Source organism: Dipodomys spectabilis, unplaced genomic scaffold (assembly GCF_019054845.1).
Source record: "Dipodomys spectabilis isolate Male_0828 unplaced genomic scaffold, ASM1905484v1 ptg000108l, whole genome shotgun sequence".
Taxonomy (NCBI): domain Eukaryota; kingdom Metazoa; phylum Chordata; class Mammalia; order Rodentia; family Heteromyidae; genus Dipodomys; species Dipodomys spectabilis.
In genome coordinates, this window is record NW_024870785.1 from 21,102,120 (window position 1) to 21,121,678 (window position 19,559).

Sequence of the window (19,559 nt, forward strand, 5' to 3'; positions counted from 1 at the left end):
GCATTCTACCACTTGAGCCACAGCGCCACTTCCAGCCTTTTCTGTTTATGTGGTGCTGAGGAATCGAACCCAGGGCCTCCTGCACACAAGGCAAGCACTCTACCACTGAGCCAACTTCCCAGCCCAGGTCTCAGTCTTTTGAGTAACTAGATTTACAGGCATGAACCCATAATTTTTTCAAATCTCTGGGTTTTTGTTTTTGGTCGGTCATTGGGCTTGAACTCAGGGCCTGGCCTCTATCCCTGAGCTTGAGGGTGGGGGTCTACCACTTTGAGCCACAGCAGTCATTTCCTGTTTTCTGGCAGTTAATTGGAGATAAGAGTCTCATGGACTTTTCTTGCCCAGGCTGGCTTCAAACCACGATCCTCAGATCTCAGCCTCTTGAGTAGCTAAGATGACAGGCTTGAGCTACCAGCTCCTGGCTTAGAACTTGTTGTCTGAGCTGGGGCCACAGGATGCTAGAGTCTTCAGTCACTGCCACTCAAATAATGCTCTGTCCTCTTTGAGGAGTCCTGTGGCAGCGATCCCCCTTTTAGTGAACAGGGTTGGCATGGGTGTGTGCACATTGAACATCTGCCGCATGCTGGCACTAAAAGGAATTGCAGCCGATGGGAGGAGACCTTTTCCAGGCTGTGGGGATGGTACTTGGTTCCATCATCCTGAGTATAGGTGGTTGATACCTTACAGGAGGCAGCAAAGACAGTGACTAGCCTTTTGGGCAGCTAGCAATTGGCACCTCCTGGAAGGGGCCCGGATGCCCTTCTACTCTTGTTTGTGGCAAGATAGAGCAAGGAGAGGAAGTGGATGGTCAGGCTTGTCAAAGATCGGGGAGCCGAACAGGAGAAGGCTCTGGGTTTCTGGGTCAAGGCTAAGCTCAGAGCCTGTGCTGATGGCTCCTGCCTGTAATCCCAGCTACTCAGGAGGATCTGAGGATCAAGGTTGGGAGCTAGCCTGGACAGCAAAGTCTCAGCAACTCTGATTTCCAATTAGCCAAAAGCCAGAAGTAGAGCTGTGGCTCAAATGGTAGAGTGCTAACTTTTTTGAGCACAAAAGCACAGGGGCAGTGCCCAGGTCCTGAGTTCAAGCCCTGGGACTGGAATTCCTGCCCTACCCCCTCCCTGGCCCCACTGATCCCCCCTACCCAAGCTTTCTCCTGTGCAGTTCATTACTCAGAACTGGTGAGTGAGCAGATGTAAAAAAGTAAATGTGTATTATACCTCAGGGATGGGAGACTTTGTGAGCATGCTTCCCCTTACCCCAGTACCCAACAGCTGCCCCTATACAAGTCTGGGTTTGAAGTAAGACACCATCTTTCTTTCTCCTTCCCTACAGGCCCTGATGGCGCTCCCCGTGGCCAGCCTGCTGGTTGTCTCTTTCCTGCAAACTGTCTTCACCCTAAACCCCGAGGACCCCAATGTGTGCAGCCACTGGGAGAGGTAAGCTGTGGGCTTCAACTAGGCATCCCTAGGGAGCTTGCCTGGGTATGGCAGACGCAGAATCTGCAGAGACAGCAGCCAGCAGTCTGGCTGTGGCACAGCTCAGATGCTAAAGGACAGGGCCAGGCTGAGATGGAGAGTTGTATTTACTCACTGAACTTGACCTTGACACCGTGCTGTCCTTGCCTGTGTCTGTGATTGTGCTGGTAACTAGGGCTTGCCCTCAGGGCCTAGGTGCGCTGGTGTTCTACCACCGGAGCCACAATTCCATTTCTGCCTTTTTGCTGGTTGATTGGAAACAAGAGTCTCACAGACCGTTTTTTTTTTTTTTTTTCCTGCTTAGATTGAATTCCAACCATGATTCTCAGCTCTCAGCCTCCTGAGTAACTAGGACTATAGGCATGAGCCACCTACGCCTGGCAGCTTCCTACCCCTTTTACAGATGAAGAAATACAGGCCCAGAGGAGCTTTATCCATACTCATGGTCAAATAAGGATCAGAGGGTGGGGGGATGAGGACTCTGGTGTCAAATGTTCCCTGATGCTGGGACCCCCGTCCCTCACTTGTGGGACTGGCATCCACATGGCAGCTGGGCTGAGGCCTGAAGGAGGCTGGATGAGGGCTCTGCTGCTTCATCTGCTAGGGACTGGGGACTGGTTGAGGAAGGGGTCGCTGAGGCCACAGCAGCAGAAGGAATCCCTGCATTCTGGCTGCAGCACTTTGTCCTGTGGGGAGGAGAATGGCTGGGTCCTTGCGGCTGGTCTGACTTTGAAGCACAAGGTGAAAGTATTGATTTTTGGTGAGCAAGAAAGACAGTGACCAGAGATCCAATCAGAATAAAAAAAAAGGGGGGAACACCCCCCCCCCCCAATCAAACCCTGGAATTGATTGGCCATGCTGACCAGGACGACTCTGCCACTTAGATGCTAATAAATCAAATGAATAAAATTAAGTGAAGCCTTGATTCAGGGGTGGGGGAGGGTCACAGAGGAGGGAGGCAAGGGGGGGGGTGGTCATATATCATTCCCCAGAAGGTAAGTGGCTGACCCCATGACAGAGAAAACACCTCACCCAATCAGAGCTGCCTCTGGGGGAGGGAGGGGAGGGGCCTGGACTCTTGTAGACATTGCCTACACTGGTGTGGTCTCTAGTGACTTTTTTTTTTTTGATGCTGGACTTGCACTCTGGGCTTGAGTTCTGTCCCTGAGTGTTTGTGTTCTAGGCCAGTAACTCTACCACTTGATTTCCAGTTCTACTTCTGGCTTTTTGATGATTTAATTAAAGATAAGAGTCTCATGGACTCTTCTGGGCTGGCTTTGAATCTTGATCCTCAGAGCCTGGATCCTCTGATCTCAGGCTCGTGAGTAGCTAGGATGAAAGGCGTGAACCTCTGGCTTCCAATTTAACCCAGCTTGGAAATCCAATGTGAGTAAGTGTGGGACATAAAATGTTGGGGGCAAGCTGATTATTCTGGGGGCTGGGGCCTTCAGCGGAGGTTGTATTTGAGATAGAGGACCAAGAATGAAGAGACAGTAAAACCAAGATCCGGGATCCTTCAGGCTCCCCCTGAGGCCTACTGATGCCAGCTTCCTCCTCCTGCTTGGGTCTTCTAAAGGAATTCCTCTGCAAGTTGTGCATGGGTGGATCTATCTTTCACCATTCACGGCCAGTTTCAGAGACCCCATAGGGCGGCTCTCCCAGCTAGATTAGCACCACTATGGTGGGCTCCTTGTTAATTATTCCCTGCTACCATCAAACCCAGTGCAGCACCCATTGTAGGGTGGTAAAGCCTAGCTCTACAGGCTTCATGGGCTCCTCATTAGCATGTTGGCAAATGAGCAGTGTTAATCCACCCAGCTGTGAAATCAGGGCCCAGGCTACAGGTCACAGACTTGCAAGTTGGTACAAGGCCTTATTGGCAGAGTTGCTCAACCCAGGGAATCCTATGGAAGTGGGGTCCACCCTCAGGACCCCGCCACCCCTTGTTGATGGACTGCTGCCTTTTCTAGGCACCCACTGTCCTTGCCAATGCCAGAAGTGGAGACTGAACCCCCTGCTGCTTAGCAAAGGTGGGGAATCCATTCTACATATAGATCTTGCTTTACTTTCCCTGCCCCCTCCTTTCCTTCCCCTCTCTTTCTCTCCCTGCCTACATGGTTAGGAGGAAAACACATTCAGTGCCGAGATGGCAGGTGACAATGGCCAGCATCTATTAGATACCTACTGTATGCCGGACAAGCACTTGATATGCATGTTTGGTCTTCCCACCACTCTGAGAGGTGTCTTAATCCTTATGATAGCTACGAGAGTCACTGGTATTTATCCTAGATCTGTGTGCAGGGACACAGAGGCTTATAGGAGTTAAATAGCACATATTAAGCCAGGTGCCAGTGGCTCACACCTGTAATCCTAGCCATTCAGGAGAACGAGATCTGAGGATTGCAGTTCAAAGCCAGCCAGGGCAGGAAAGCCCATGAGACATCTCCAATGAACCAGCAAAAGCTAGAAGAAGAGCTGTGGCTCAAGTGGTAGAGCACCAGCCTTAAGCAAAAAAGGTAAGGGACAGTGCCCAGGCCCTGAGTTCAAGCCCCAGTACTGGTACACATACACACACTGAGAAAAATTACACATCTCAAGCCGGGCGCTGGTGGCTCATGCCTGTAATCCTAGCTACTCAGGAGGCTGAGATCTGAGGATCGCGGTTCAAAGCCAGCCCGGGCAGGAGAGACCGTGAGACTCCTATCTCCAATAAACCACCAGAAAACCAGAAGTGGCACTGTAGCTCAAGTGGTAGAGCGCTCGCCTTGAGCTGAAGAGCTGAGGGACAGCGCCCAGGCCCAGAGTTCAAGCCCCACGACCGACGACAAAAAAAAAAAAAAAAAAAGAAAAATTACACATCTCAAGTCATGCTAATAAATGACAAGCTTCTAAGTTGGTCTTGTGCTTTTGTATTCCAGAGCCTGGGTACTCTGATGAACAGGCTTTTGGGCCCTACCTGTGTTTCTGGGGTTCATCTCTAGTGTACTTATTAATGGGGGTACACCCAGAGCCCTGTATCCATCCTCAGCATCTCAGACAGAATTCCCCAAGACCTGGGTCCCTGAGCACCGTTGATGGTGCCTGGCTTGCTACTGGTTTACAGGCTTTTGACCTTACAGACTTCTGAGAACCAGCGTGGACCCACGCATGCGCAGCTGCCTTGCCATTGAACCAACCGCTTCTCCAGGCAAAGCAGATGGGCTTTTATGGCCTGGACCAGACCATCTGGCTCAGGTCAGCCAGACAGCCTTGTGGGGGAAACAGAGCCAAGCCAATAAGAAAATTAATTCCCGAGACCGCAGCTGAGGTGCTATTGAGTGTCCGTGGGGGATGAGGGTGGGAGGGGGCGTGTCCCCCACGTTTCAGCCTTGCCCAGGTCTCTGCCATCGCTCACCTCCCTGCCAGGACACAGAGGGAGACTTTCACTGCCGCAGCTGAGCTCTGGTACCCCAACAATGCTCCCTGCTGGGTCAGGTTCCCAGCCAATAGGCAGGAGCATAATTATCCCCTCTGGGTTTTGTTATTTATTTATTTTTTAACTTGGACTCAAATTCAGTAACGGATGCTTTCATTCATTGGCTGGTGCTCTACCACCTGAGCCACGCCTCCAACCCCTAAAAGGATGGCTATTATTTATTATTATTATTGTTTGCCAGTCCTGGAGCTTGAACTCAGGGCCTGGGAACTGTCCCTGAGCCTCTTTGTGCTCAAGGGTAGTGCTCTACCACTTGAGCCACTGTGCCACTATGGCTTTTTCTGAGTAGTTTATTGGTGATAAGAATCTCATGGACTTCTGGGCTGGCTTCGAACCTCAAATCCCAGCTCTCAGCCTCCTGAATAGCTAGGGTTACAGGCACAAGCCACCAGCCCGCAGCTTGATCTTTTGTTTTGCCAGTTCTGAGGCTTGAACTCAGGGCCTGGGCACTGTCCCTGAGCTTCTTTTGTTTAAGGCTAGAGAGGCAAGCACATTACCACTACACCACATTCCCAGCCCTTTGTTTTTATTTGTTTGTTTTTTAAGTAATTGCGCTTTCTACCACGAGGTCCAGGGCACATCCTCCATGTACCCCAAGAAGCAGAGCAGATTAGAAGGTTCTGGGTGGGATGAGCTTAGGGAAGTCATTTATTCTATCTGACGCTCCATTTCCTCATGGATAAAGTGAGCATAGCAATCCCATGACTTTATGAGACAGGCTGCAAATTAAAAGGAATTAGACAGGAGATACCGGCCAGCTACCTCTCTCAGCCTCAGGTTCTTCATTCTTCATCTGTAAAATGGGACTACTTCTTCTTCTTATTTTTATTTTTATTGATCTTGGGGCTTGAACTCTGGGCCTGGACGCTGTCCCTCAGCTCTTCAGTTCAAGGCTAGCGCTCTACCACTTGAGCCACAGCACCACTTCCAGTTTTCTGGTGGTTTATTGGAGATAAGAGGCTCACAGACTTTTCTGCCCAGGCTGGCTTTGTACCATGATCCTCAGATCTCAGCCTCCTCAGTAGTTAGGATTACAGGCGTGAGCCACCAGTGCCCGGCTTACTTCACTTCATTTGAAAACCATTAAGATATAAACAAAGCTGTATTCTGGTAGTGCATACCTGTAATCTCAGCTACTTGGGAGACTTAGAGTGGGAAGATCATGGTTCTAGGATAGCCTGGGCAGAAGAGCCCTCATCTCAATGGAGGGAAGCTGGACATGGTAACATGGGTCTGTCATCTGAGCAGCCAGGAAAAGCTTAAAATTAATATACTTATAGGCAGGAAGACAAACCCTATCCAGTAATAACCAGCAAAAAGTTGGGGCTGGAGGCATGGCTTAGTGGGAGAGTACCTGCCTAAGTTGTCCAGGTTTACCTTGACTCCTGAGTTCACGATGTTTTCTCTGAGTAGAAGAGACTATAGGAATGTACTGCCGTCCTGGGCTAACAGAAATATTTTTAAACTTACTGACTGTACCTTCAGAACCACACAGCAGAAACTTAAATCCTCCTTTATTTCCTCTCTGGTAAATAAGGGATTTCAGGAAATTAGCAAGCCAGTGTCCTGGGGCCAGCCTGGGGCCAGGGAGGTCTTTGGGCTTGGGTGTCTAGGGCAGGAGGTCGGCATTGTGGAAGAAGAGGACAGAGCGTGGTCTCAGGGCTGTGTACCTGGGGAGGGGAGTGTGTCTTGCTGACCAGGTTGGTCTGTCTAGTGCTGACTGTGATTTCTGTCTCCTCTCTGGTCCTCAGCTATGCGGTGACGGTCCAGGAGTCCTACGCACACCCCTTCGATCAGATCTACTACACAAGATGCACGGATATCCTCAACTGGTTTAAGTGCACCCGGCACCGGTCAGTACCTGTGTCTAAAGATGGGGTGGAAGGGCTGGGAATGTGGCTTAGTGGTAGAGTGCTTGTGTAGCATGCATGAAGCCCTGGGTTCAATTCCTTAGTACCACGTAAACAGAATAAACCAGCATTGGAGCTGTGGCTCAAGTAGAAGAGAGCTAGATTTGAGCAAAAGAAGCTCAGGGACAGTGCCCAGGCCCTGAGTTCAAGCCCCACGACTGGCAAAAAAAAAAAAAAAAAAAGATGGGATGGAGGATTTTGGCTGTAGGGCTGGGCTTGGTAGGGGTCAGGACAAGGCCTTCGTAGCACAGTGCTGGAGCTAGTATCATTGGGGTATCGTCATCCGGTGACAGATGGGGAGTTGGTAGATGAGCACTCTACCTTCCTTATCCTTAAAGTGAGAGGATTTTGTTTTTGGACTTTCCTGCCCAGGCTGGCTTTGAACTGTGATCCTGACATCTCAATCTCCTAAGTAGCTAGGATGGCAGGTGTGAGCCACTGGTGCTCAACTGTGAGTCATGTTCTGCAGTGTGTCCCCAGTGGATGGGTCACACAAGTAATCTGCTCACTAACCCACCCACACTCCTGGCTCCACATCCGTGTCATGGAATGCTTCCCAGAGTCCCCTCCTGAATAGACTGCTCATTTTGCTCCCTTGTCTCCTGGAGGAAAACAGAATCCAGCACGAGCCAATTCTGAACAGATAGAGACCCATCTGGCTTAGAGAACAGAGTTCAGGCTAGAATGGAGCAAAACCTCATGGCACCTTGACCAGGGCGCTCTTAACAATGGCCATTGTGAACAGTGGCATATGGTCATGCTGTACCTTTGTCTGCAGCTCTCCTGAAAATCATGACATATTGTCACAGGGGTAGGGGGCAGGAAGAGAGGACATGTCCTGAGGGATGACCCTGGATAGGTCATTGTGTGTATATGTGTGTGTGCATACATGTGTGTGTTCACGTGTGCACACACGTGTGTGTGTATGTGTGTGTGTATGTGTGTGTGTGTGTGTGTGTGTGCTGATGAACTCAGTGTCTACATGCTGTCCTTGAGTATTTTTGCTCAAGCCTGGTGCTCTACCACCTGAGCCACACCTCTCCTTCCAGCTTTTTACTGGTTAATTGGAGATAATAATCTCAATATTCCTGCCCACACTAGTTTGGAAATGTGATCCTCAAATCTCAGCCTGCTGAGTTGCTAGGATTACAGCTCTGAGCTACCAGTGAGAGGCCAGATTTCTCATTTGCTTTCTTCTTGTCAATTCAGATCCTTTCTGCGGGCTTAGGTGGGGTTCCTGGTGGAAATTTTCTCTGCCCTGTGAGACCGAAACAGTGGTTTTCTTTGATATTTTCTACTAGCTGTCTGTGAGACATTGTCATGGCTATTATATTCTACTTTAAAATTCTTGCCTGCTAATTCCAGCATCTGGGTCATGAGTTGTCATAGACTTCCTTTTTCTCTTGTGTAGGTAATATTTTCCACTTGCTTCATGTGTTCAGTAATTTTGGATTGTATTCTAGGCATTGTAATATGAAATACGCAGTTCATAGGACACTGTCATGTTCCTCCAAAATGTTTTTTTTTTCTTTCTGCTTATGTAGTGCTGAGGAATTGAACCCAGAGCCTCATGCATGCAAGGCAAGCGCTCTACCACTGAGCCACCTTCCCAGTCCCCCTCCAAAATGTTTTAACTTTTTAAAGAAATTATTGTTTTAGCAGCTAGTTAACTTGACTAAACTCAAATTACAAACAGAGGATTCAGGAATTTTAATTAATTAATTAATTTTTTTAGCTGTAGCTGGTGGGCTTGTGATCTGTCCCTCAAGCATGTAATTCAGAGTTTTGGAGTTTGGGGGCATATTTTTTTTTTTTTTTGGAAGAATTTGGAGTTTTCTCTTCGTGGCTTTCTGCTTTTTTTAGATTTCCTTTCTACTTGACAATTATTGGGTCCAGCCTCGGCTCTTCAAAACAGGATGCTTGACTTTTTATTTTATTTATTTTTTTAATTCTAATTAAGTGGTGTGGTGTGGTGTGGTGTGGTGTGGGGTGTGTGTGTGTGTGTGTGTGTGTGTGTGTGTGTGTGTGTGTCTGCCACTACTAGGAGTTGAATTCAGGACCTCGTGTTCTCACTCAAGGCTGGTGCTCTACCACTTGAGCCACAGCTCCATATCTGGCTTTTTGCTTGTTCATTCAATGTAAGAATTTCACAGACTTTTCGGTCTGGACTGGCTTTGAATTGTGATTCTCAGATCTTAGCCTTCCAGAATAGCTGGGATTACAGATATGGGCTACCAGCACAGCTTGTTTATGTTTTCTCTGAATTTCATCTACCCAGGGTGTTGTTGGGTAAGTCTGTCAGGGCCATCCCTTCTTTTACATACTTACTTCTCCCTGCTACCTGTCCATGGTAATTCCTTCTCTGCTGCCCGAGGGAATTACAGTTTGTACTTTGCTCCAAGTTTTCATAGTTATTCTTGGAAGAGCTACTCAGGCATCATTTCATCCTCCTCCTCTTCCCCTGGTGAAGAGCAGAGGTGGGGCCAGATCTTCCCTTCTCCTCTCCCCTGATTTTGCCAGTGTTACTAGCCTGTGTCCCTGGCTAGTGATGTCGGAAGTAAATAGGAATGCTACCAGATGTGGGTAGTTTATGTTTGTAATCCTAGCTGCTTAGGAGGCTGAGATCTGAGGATCATAGTGTAAAGCCAGCCTGGGTAGGAGAGTCAGTGAGACTCTAATCTCCAATTAACTACCAGAAAACCAGAAGTGGATCTGTGGCTCTAGGGGTAGAGTGCTAGCCTTGAGCAAAAAAGCTACAGGACACAGGGTCACAACAAGTTGGAGAGAGACTCGACAAATGGGACTACCTTAAAATAAAAAGCTTCTGCACAGCTAAATCTATCGCAACTAAGCTAGAAAGACAACCAACTAATTGGGAAAAAATATTTACCAGCAATATATCAGACAAGGGGTTAACATCCTGTATATACAGGGAACTCAAGAAACTAATCCCTCCCAAACCTAACAAACCAATTACTAAATGGGCAAGGGAACTAAAGAGGGACTTCTCAAATGAAGAAATAAAAATGGCAAAGAAACACATGAGGAAATGTTCATCATCCCTGGTGGTGAAGGAAATGCAAATAAAGACAACCCTGAGATACCACCTTACCCCAGTCAGAATGTCCCACATCCACAAATCAGCCAACGACAAATGCTGGAGGGGATGTGGAGAAAGAGGAACCCTATTACACTGCTGGTGGGAATGTACACTTATACAACCACTTTGGAAAGCAGTCTGGAGGGTCCTTAGAAAGCTAAAGATTGACCTCCCTTACGACCCAGTCATACCACTTCTAGGCATCTACCCTGAACAACAGGAACCAATATACAAGGACACGTGCACCTCCATGTTTATTGCAGCACTGTTCGCAATAGCTAGGATATGGAAACAACCTAGGTGCCCCACCACAGATGAATGGATCCAAAAATTGTGGTATCTATACACAATGGAATATTATGCAGCCATTAGAAATGACAAAATAATGGCATTTGCAGGGAAATGGATGGAGCTAGAAGGAATCATGTTGAGCGAGGTAAGCCAAGAACGAAGAGACAAACGGTACATGGTCTCCCTCATAAGTGGATGCTAAATCCAAAAGGTTAGTGATACGACAAAACTAACAGGACTTAAGAAACAAAGAACTCCCGCTCATCTGGTTGAACCACTACTAAATATCCTCATGCTGCTGATCACAAATATGGTATATAACATGTGAACACTGTTATATATTACAGACTGTGGTAGACAATTTGCTCCAGGGAAGTTAGAATGAACTTGTGACTTTGAAATTATGTAATCATTTAATCACAATCAAAAAAAAAAAAAAAAAAAAGAACCTCGGGGAAGGGAGGGAGGGAGGGGATGGTAGGGGGAAAACAATGGAGGGGGTAACAATGTTCAAGAGGAAGTGTACTCATAACCTCACTCATGTAACTGTGACCCTCTGTATAGTAGCTTTACAATAAAAAAATAAAATAAAAAAAAAAAAAAAAAAAAAAAAAGCTACAGGACAGTTCCCAGGTCCTTAGTTCAAACCCTAGTTCTGGCACCAAAAATAAAGAAATGAATAGAAATGAGGATGCTGCTTTTCTCTGCCCCTGAGTCCTGGCATCTCTGTGTCAGTGTGCAGTTTGTTTCTGAGGTATGACTACATTGTTTTTTGGAGGTGCCAGCTGCCGTCCATCATCCCTGCATTGGGAGAGTGCCTGGGCTGCTTATTAAAATACACTGTATTCCTGGAACATGAATTATTGGACTAAATTATTGAGTCGGTGCCACTTTCTTGATGACCCAGGGAGAGCATTGCTGACAGCGCCACCATCCGTCAGCTGCGGGTGGACTAGCTTTTTTTTCAGCATCTTTCTCCCTAGAGCAGACCTGGCCCCACCCAGCCTCCTTCTGCTTCTTGTACTTGGGGTCCGGGGTGGGGAACAAGACTAGGTGAGCCAGAGCAGGGTGGGTACCATCTCTCTTTTGAAAGATGCTTGGGATGCAAAGCCTACCTCCCCCGCTTGGAACACTTGGGGTCAATCCTGTGTTGCGCAGAGAATGGACGGATGACCTCCACGTCAACTTGGAGTCATTCTTCACCTGGGAGAGGCTAACAGACTCCCCGTGAACTGCTGGGACTGCCTTCCTGGGCACAGGAAATAGCATCTCAGCCCAGCCAGCCTACCTCTCATCACGGGCTTTTGATGAAGTAGAATGACCTTCGCTTCCTTGACAGCATCTGGGAGGCAGGTGCAGTCCCTCAGGGCCCAAGCTGCTCTCTCGGCGGAGGGGCCACAGAGCTGGTGTGTTGGGTGAGTGGAAAGAAAGAGCTTTGCCTTCAAGACAGAGGATTATGGGCTGGGAAGGTGGCTCAGTGGTAGAGCGCTTGCTTTGCATGCATGAGGCCCTGGGTTCGATTCCTCAGCACCACATGAGCAAAAGAGAAAAAAGCCAGAAGCGGCGCTGTGGCTCAAGTGTAGAGCGCTAGCCTTGAGCTGAAGAGCTGAGAGACAGCGTCCAGGCCCAGAGTTCAGGCTCCACGACCGGACCCAAAAAAAAAAAAAAAAAAAGAAAGAAAGAAAGACAGAGGATTATTTGCTGAGCATGCCGGCTCACACCTGGAATTCTAGCTTCTCAAGAGGCTGAGATCTGAGGATCAAAACCAGCCTGGACAGGAAAAGTCCATGAGACTTTCATCTTCGATTAGCCAGCAAAAAAAGCCAGAAGTGGAGGTGTGGCTCAACCAGAAGAGACTCAGCCTTGAGTGACAAAGAGACAGGGCTCAGGCCCTGAGTGTAAGCCCCAGAAGCAGCACCAATACAAAACAGTACAAACAACAACAACAACAAAACACAAAGGGGGAGAGGGGAAGACAAGGATGTGGAGAAATAATAAGAAAAATGCAATAAAAGATAATGGAATCCTGGGCTGGGAAGGTGGCTCAGTGGTAGAGCACTTGCCTTGCATGCCTGAGGCCCTGGGTTCGATTCCTCAGCACCACACAAACAAAAAGAAAAAAGCGGGAAAGTGGAGCTGTGGCTCAAGTGGTAGAGCGCTAACCTTGAGCTGAAGAGCTGAGGGACAGTGCCCAGGCCCAGAGTTCAGGCCCCACGACCGGACCCCCGCCCCCCCCCCCCCAAAAAAAAAAGAAAAGATAATGGAATCCACAGAGCATACCAGTGGAGATTTCTAGGAGAACTTTTTCTTTTTCTTTTTTTTTTGTCAGTTATGGGACTTGAACTTGAGGCCTGGATGCTGTTTCTGACCTCTTTTGTTCAAGGCTAGCGCTCTACTGCTTTAAGCCATAGCACCACTTCTGGTTTTCTGGAGATTAATTGGAGATAAGAGTCTCACGGGCTTTCCTGCCTGGGCTGGCTTTAATCAGAGATCTTCAAATCTCAGCCTCCTGAGTAGCTAGGATTACAGGAGTGAGTCCCCAGTGCCTGGCAGGAGCCATTATTTTTGGTAAGTGGAAGATTACTCTAGGATCACATCAACTCAGAGATTCTCTTCCTGTCTCTGTACCCCATCTTCAAGTGGGCAGCTAACACCCCAGACTGGAAGTGGCATCTTGGTGGGAAATACCAGGGGTGAGCACAGAGCTCTCTACCCCATACCTTGGCCATTCTAAGGACAGACTGAAACCCATAGCGCTCACCCCACTATGTTACTTACCCCAGCTGGAATCTCCCAGAACCCTTCTATCTTGGAAGAGATTGGAAGTCAGCAGATTTCTCAAACCCCACGTTGGGTAATACATTCTGTGTCACAGCAGCCCACATTGATTTTTCTTTATTGTGGTCCTCCAAATTCAAAGGCGCCATGCATTTTCAAGTAATTATTGAATGGCATCCTCGATAGAGCTTAACACAAATATCATTCTAAACGGGACAGATTGATTTTTCAATATTTTCAAGTGCCTCTCTCCCTTGTGTCTGTAGGATCAGCTATAAGACAGCATATCGGCGCGGGCTTCGGACCATGTACCGGCGGCGGTCCCAGTGCTGCCCGGGCTACTATGAGAATGGAGACTTCTGCATTCGTATGTAGGGGCTTGTCCCAGCTTTTGGCGGGGGTGGGGAGGGCGGGGGAGGGAGTGGGGGGTGGGGGGAGGGGGGAAGGGCAATGGGAGAGGTAGAATAGGGTGCAAGTGATATAATTCCAGCAGGCCTCAGCTCACCCCAGATGTCTCTGCTCTTCCTGTGCTCAGATGGAATCATGGGTTTGGGGTTGGAGGCGTGGCTCAGGTGGTAGAGCACCAGCCAATGAGTGAAAGCATCAAATTAAGAATTTGAGTCCAAGACAAAAAAAAAAAGGAATCATGGGTTTGGTACAAACACGTTAGCGGGGTGGGTAGAAGCTGCAGTCCTAGGGCCTGATGGGGTTGGGGAGACTTGGACATGTGCCTGGATTGGAGCTAGCCCATAGGGGCTGTTCTGGCAGGCTTGGCTGGATGGAGGTGTGGGGAGATGGATGGAGACAGAAGGAGGAAGGCAGGCAGGCTGAGTTGCTGGGTGATGAAGCCACACTCCTTGTAAAAGGAATATATGCGGAGCAAGGCCCTGCCTGGCAAGCAAGGCAGTTCCATGAGATTGGTAAGCTGAGTTGCTGATGGCTGTAGATCCTGTAGTCAGGGGTGGGGGTGGGTACAGATGGGGGAAGGGAAGCAGTGGGGTCCAGCAGGAGGCACCCAGGGACTCTAGTCTTGCTCACTGTGGGCAAGTCACTTAGCCTCCTGTGGAGGATGACTGTGGAGGCCCTATTGGAATCCACGAGGCCCCACTCACCTTAGATGCGTGGAATTAGGCCCATTGGGACTTTGCTCTGGACATTTTTGTTATTTTTCAGGTGTGTGTGTGTGTGTATATGTGTGTGTGTATAGACATGCGCATAGTGGGGCTTGAACTCAGGGCCTTTTTTTGCTTACCTTAGTTCTGTCATTTGAGCCACAGCTGCACTTTTGGCTTTTTGCTGGTTAATTGGAAAGTCTCAGATCTTGTGGACTTTCCTGCTAGGCTGGCTTTGAACTGGGATTCTCAGATCTCAGCCTTCTGATTGGCTAGGATTACAAGTGTGAACTACCAATGCCCAGCGAATATAGGAAAAATATAAAGAGACTCTCAGAAAAGCTAATCCCAAAGGCTGTGGGGTCTTGGGAAGGATGAGGTCTTAGGCACTGAGTAGCTAGGATTACAGGATTACAGGTGGACTCTGGGCACCTGGAATGGAAACAAGGTCACACACTGAGCTTGCTGGCTTCCTTTCTCTGCCCCCTCCCCTTTTTTTTGTTGGTTGTGGGGCTTGAACTGAGGGCCTGGCCACTCTCCATGCTCAAGGCTAGCACTCTACCACTTTGAGCCACAGTGCCACTTCTGATTTTCTGGTGGTTAGAGGTAAGAATCTCACAGACTTTCTTTCCCAGGCTGGCTTTGAACCGCCATCCACGGATCTCAGCCACCTGAGTAGCCAGGATGATAGACATGAGCCACCGGCGCCTGGCAAGCACTGAGTTTTCTGTGGCTCTGTCTACACAGGGTGAGAGAGTCAGGTGACCCTGGGGTCATAGCACCTGTACAGGGCAGGGTGTGGCATCCAAGCCTGAGTGATGGATGCAGTGGGGACATGAATACAAGGCTCTGGGAGGAGGAGAATGAACTCTTTCTAATTCTACCACTGGACTGTCTGCAAACAAAGAGCAGGAGGAAGTGATGAGTGTTCCAGCCTGGAAGGGTTACCCTCACCCCCAACTCCTTATGCAGTAGTCAGGCACCATCTGCCAAGTGGCTGACCACAGGCCAGACCCCAGGATGCCAAGCCTAAAAAAGTTTCTTTCAGTGCTGGGAAGGTGGCTCAGTGGTAGAGTGCTTGTCTAGCATGCATGAAGCCCTGGGTTCCATTCCTGGGTACCACATACACAGAAAAAGCTGGAAGTGGCACTGGGGCTCAAATGGTAGAGTGCTAGCCTTGAGCAAAAACAAAAAGAAGCTTAGGGACAATGCCCAGACCCCGAGTTCGAGCCCCAGGACTGGCAAAAAGAAAAAAAAAGTTTTCTTTCAGACCAAGTGCTGTTGGCTCATACTTGTAATTCTAGCTACTCAAGAGGCTGAGATCTGAGGGTCTTGTTTGAAAGCTTGACCAGACAGAAAAGTCTATGAGACTTATTTCTAATTAATCACTAAAAAGCCAGAAGTAAAGGTGTGGTCCACATGGTAGAAAAAGGTAAGGGACAACACGTAGGCCCTGAGTTTAAGCTCTAATATGAGCAAACACTAAAAAAAAAAAAAGTTACCTTTTCCATGGCATTGACTTTGCATAATTTTATTTCAGTCATGGCTTTTTTTGGGGGGCCATTCAGGACCTGGGCACTATCCCTGAGCATTTTTGCTTAAGAACAGGACTCTAAGCTGGGCGCTGGTGGCTCATGCCAGTAATCCTAGCTACTCAGGAGGCTGAGATCTGAGGATCGCGGTTCAAAGCCAGCCCGGGCAAGAAAGACCGTGAGACTCCTATCTCCAATAAACCACCAGAAAACCGGAAGTGGCGCTGTAGCTCAAGTGGTAGAGCGCTCGCCTTGAGCTGAAGAGCTGAGGGACCGTGCCCAGGCCCAGAGTTCAAGCCCCACGACCGACAAAAAAAAACAAAAAAAAAAAAAACAGGACTCTACCACTTGAGCCACAGTTCCACGTTTGGCTTTGTTGGTAGTTAATTAGAGATTAAAAAAAAAACAAACCTCATAGACTTTCCTACCCGGGTTGGCTTTGAACTATGATCTTCAGATCTCAACTTCCTGAGTAGCTAGCATTACAGGTGTGAACCACTGGCTCCTAGCTCTCAGTCATGGCTATTAATTGCTCAAAGATATCCATGAATGCTTTTCCTGGGATAATGCACACTGTGTATATGAATCTACACACCGGCATATGTATGCACGTGCATGCATGCGCAGAGTCCTCTGCACTCAATATATTTTCAGTGAGCTCATGGATCTCTTGAAACCCTTACGAGGTCCTTGGGCCCTGGTGAGTAATTTGTGCCAGATGCTGGTGTTGCCTACTCAGCATATATTTACTGCTCCCTCTGTAGACCAGCAAGGGAAGAGCTTTATTGTAAAGCATGCTTAAACCAGAAACAGAAAGATGCGCATGTGTGTTTGCACACATGCGCACGCACTCATTACCAGTCTTGGTGCTTGAACTCAAGGCCTGGACACTGTCCCTGAGCTTTTTAGCTTAAAGCTAGCGCTCTACCCCTTGAGCCACACCTCTACTATTAGTTTTTTTTGCTGGTGCTGAGTCTCATGGGCTTTCCTTTCTGGGCTGGCTTTGAATCACAATCCTCAGATCTTAGCCTTTTTAGTAGCAAGGATTACAAGTGGCTGTGGGCTCAGAAGGCTGTTTTAACCCAGTATTCCAGAAACAACAATTATGGCCCACTGAAGAATGGCTGCTACTTGTGTGGCATCAGCATCTTTGTTGGGAAGGGGAGACTAACTTTCTAGAAAGTCATCCCACAGGAGCCCAGAGATGGCAGGAGAAAGATAAGACAGGCAAGGGAGAACTGTCACCTGTGCTTACTCAGGAAGTGTGTCACTTTGGGCAGGGCTATACATGGACATCTTTGGGGTAGGAGAGAAAACCTTTCCCACAAAACTATGGAGATGGGCAGGCATGTGAGAGGTGTGAGCTGGAAGGGACCAAGGCAGCGGAGTTAACATGGTATACGTACTTCTCAGGGCAGCTGTTATGCAGTACTATAGGCTGGTGGCTTCACCAAGTTTATTACCTCACAGTAAACTGGGAGTTAGAAATCTTAGGAGCAAGAAATTAGAGGACTAGTTCCTTGTGAGGGCTGTGAGGTAGGACTCAGTCTTTGGATCAGAGACTCTCTCTCTCTCTTTCTGCATGTGTGTGTCTGTATGCACCTTATACGTTTAACATCTTTAAAAGAGCTTTTTGGTGGTCCTCGGGTTTGAACTCAGGGCCTTAAGCTTGCTAGGTGGGTACTCTAATGCTTATGCTATAGCCCCAGTCCTAAAGTTCTTTTTCTTCTTTTTGTGCTGGAACTGGGGCTTGGGCTCAGGGTCTTGGTGCTGTCCTTGAGCTTTATTTATTTATTTGTTTATTTATTTATCTATTTATTTTTGCTCAAGGCTAGTTCTCTACCACTTGAGTTATAGCTCCACCTCCATCTTTTTGGTGGTTAATTGTAGATGTGTCTCTTAGATTTGTCTGCTGTGGTTGGCTTTGACCCTTGATCCTCATATCTTAGCCTCCTGAGTAGCTAGGATGACAAACATGAGCTACTACCAGCACCCAGCTTACAATAATAGATTTTTAAATGGTGCTCTTGCCATAGAACACATAGTTCATTTATTCACTTATTCACATTTATTGCATACCTATACCAGACACTGGTCTAGGAATTGAGGTACCAGCTGTGAACCCATCGAAGTTCAGGCCCTAAATATTAGGGTGAACACACACACAGGTTAGGGGACTTTGCTGGGGGAGGGACGCTCTGTGGGAACTGGGTCACTGTCTGAAATCCTGAGGCTGTGTTTCTGGGGGTGGTGCTGAGCTTTGGGCTGTGCAGTGAGTAGGGTGGGTAGAAAGAGGATTCCTCAGGCTGTGCAGGCTGGAGCACCATCCTTGGCTCTGGCCTTTGTAGCAGAGATGATTCTAAAGAACTGCCATTAGCAGGGCTGTGTGGTGGATGGACACATCAGACCCTAAATCGCCACTAATGCTTGCTCTTTGATTAAGGGCTGGCTGAGTGGCTCCAGAAGGGAGACAATGCCGGTTATGAGCCTCCCTCTGCCTCCTGCTGGCCCTTTCAGTGTCTTTGAAGAGCCATCAATGAAAGGCCTTGATCAGCTGCTCCCCTTCCCCAGACGTGGGGGTGAGGCCCAGTTGGGAGAGCAGATGCCCTGATGTCCTGCACACCAGGCGTTGCCAGGACTTATGGAGAGCCAGGTTGCTTGTTACAGGCACACATCCCATGGTATCCATTTTGAAAAAGGTTCAACTTCTGGTTTGGCCAGGAAGTTCGAGGGGTCTGGGGGCGGGAGGTCCCTGGGATGTTGGATAATGGGGAAGGGTGGGCAGGCTGGGAATCACTCAGCAAGGAGAATTTTCACACTTGAACACATAGATAGCATTCTTCTACCCTTAGCATTCTTCTAAACTTTAGCTGAGCCAGGGACTGCCAGTGGCTCACGCCCGTAATCCTAGCTACTCAGGAGGCTGAGATCTGAGGATAGTAGTTCAAAGCCAACCTGGGCAGGAAAGTCTGTGAGGCGCTATCTCCAAATAACCACCACAAAGCTGGCAGTGGAGGTGTGGCTCAAGTGGTAGAGTACCAGCCTGGAGCGATAAAGCTAAGGGACAGCTCCAAGCCTTGAATTTAAGATTCCAGTACTGACACCCCTCAAAAACAAACAGACCTTAGTGAAATGGAATCCGTGGGTCTTGCTGATCCTCTGAGGAAAGGCAGTCTTGTTCCAGGTCTGGCGTGTGTGTACCTGTGTGTGGACGTGGGGTGGAGGTACCTCTATGCATGCAGGTCATGTCAGATTATACAAAGGCACGTAGCATAGCTACTCACTGTCTGTGTGACTTTGGGCAAATCACTAAGCCTCTCTGTACCTCAGTGTCCTCAACTGTAAAATGGGGTAGCAGAAGAACCTCCCCAGCATTGGGGATGTGTGATGACCGAATGAGGGAACGCAGGAGAAGAGCTCAGGGCCAGGCACATGCGCCAGGGTGGGCATTCAGAATCACACACGTATATCTGTGGGTACTGGTGTTGGCAGTGTAGAAGGAGCTTCTCCTACCTCCCTATGCTTTCTGTGTTGTTTGCCGTGTATGTCTATTGCATGCCCTCCTATGTGAAAGCTGCTGGTCGGGTGCCCATAAACAGGCTGGAGTATTCAGAGAGTCTCCTCCAGTTCAATGAATTCACTGAATTATCACCAAGGGAGCCATGTTAATTCTCTTGCTCCTGGGGGGAGAAGAGCAAAGAGCAGAAATCCATCTCTTTCCCCAGGATGGCACCCTGGGCTAAGGCTAGACAGGAGGAGAGTTGCTCCTGCTGTTCACCTCTGCCCTGCTCTGAACAGAAAAGACAGGGAAACTCCCAAAGCCGGGGAACAGTGTTCCCAAGCTTTCCCTCCCTTTGGTGTGGCCAGGTGGACCCAGGCTTTGGCC

General features: G+C 48.5%; 1 protein-coding gene across 2 annotated transcripts in view; it reads left to right on the top strand.

The window, feature by feature from the left end:
- The first annotated feature begins 1,336 nt into the window (after positions 1 to 1,336).
- The window catches only part of Megf11 (multiple EGF like domains 11), a 183,389-nt gene continuing 165,166 nt past the window's right edge, over positions 1,337 to 19,559 (top strand). Inside the window, exons 1-3 of one of the 2 annotated variants that reach the window (XM_042687633.1) lie at positions 1,337 to 1,436; positions 6,702 to 6,803; positions 13,296 to 13,396. In XM_042687633.1, coding sequence (XP_042543567.1) covers positions 1,339 to 1,436; positions 6,702 to 6,803; positions 13,296 to 13,396 — 301 coding nt within the window. In that variant the 5' untranslated portion in view covers positions 1,337 to 1,338. The remainder of the gene's footprint in view (positions 1,437 to 6,701; positions 6,804 to 13,295; positions 13,397 to 19,559) is intronic. The other variant, XM_042687634.1, reaches the window with a different exon arrangement.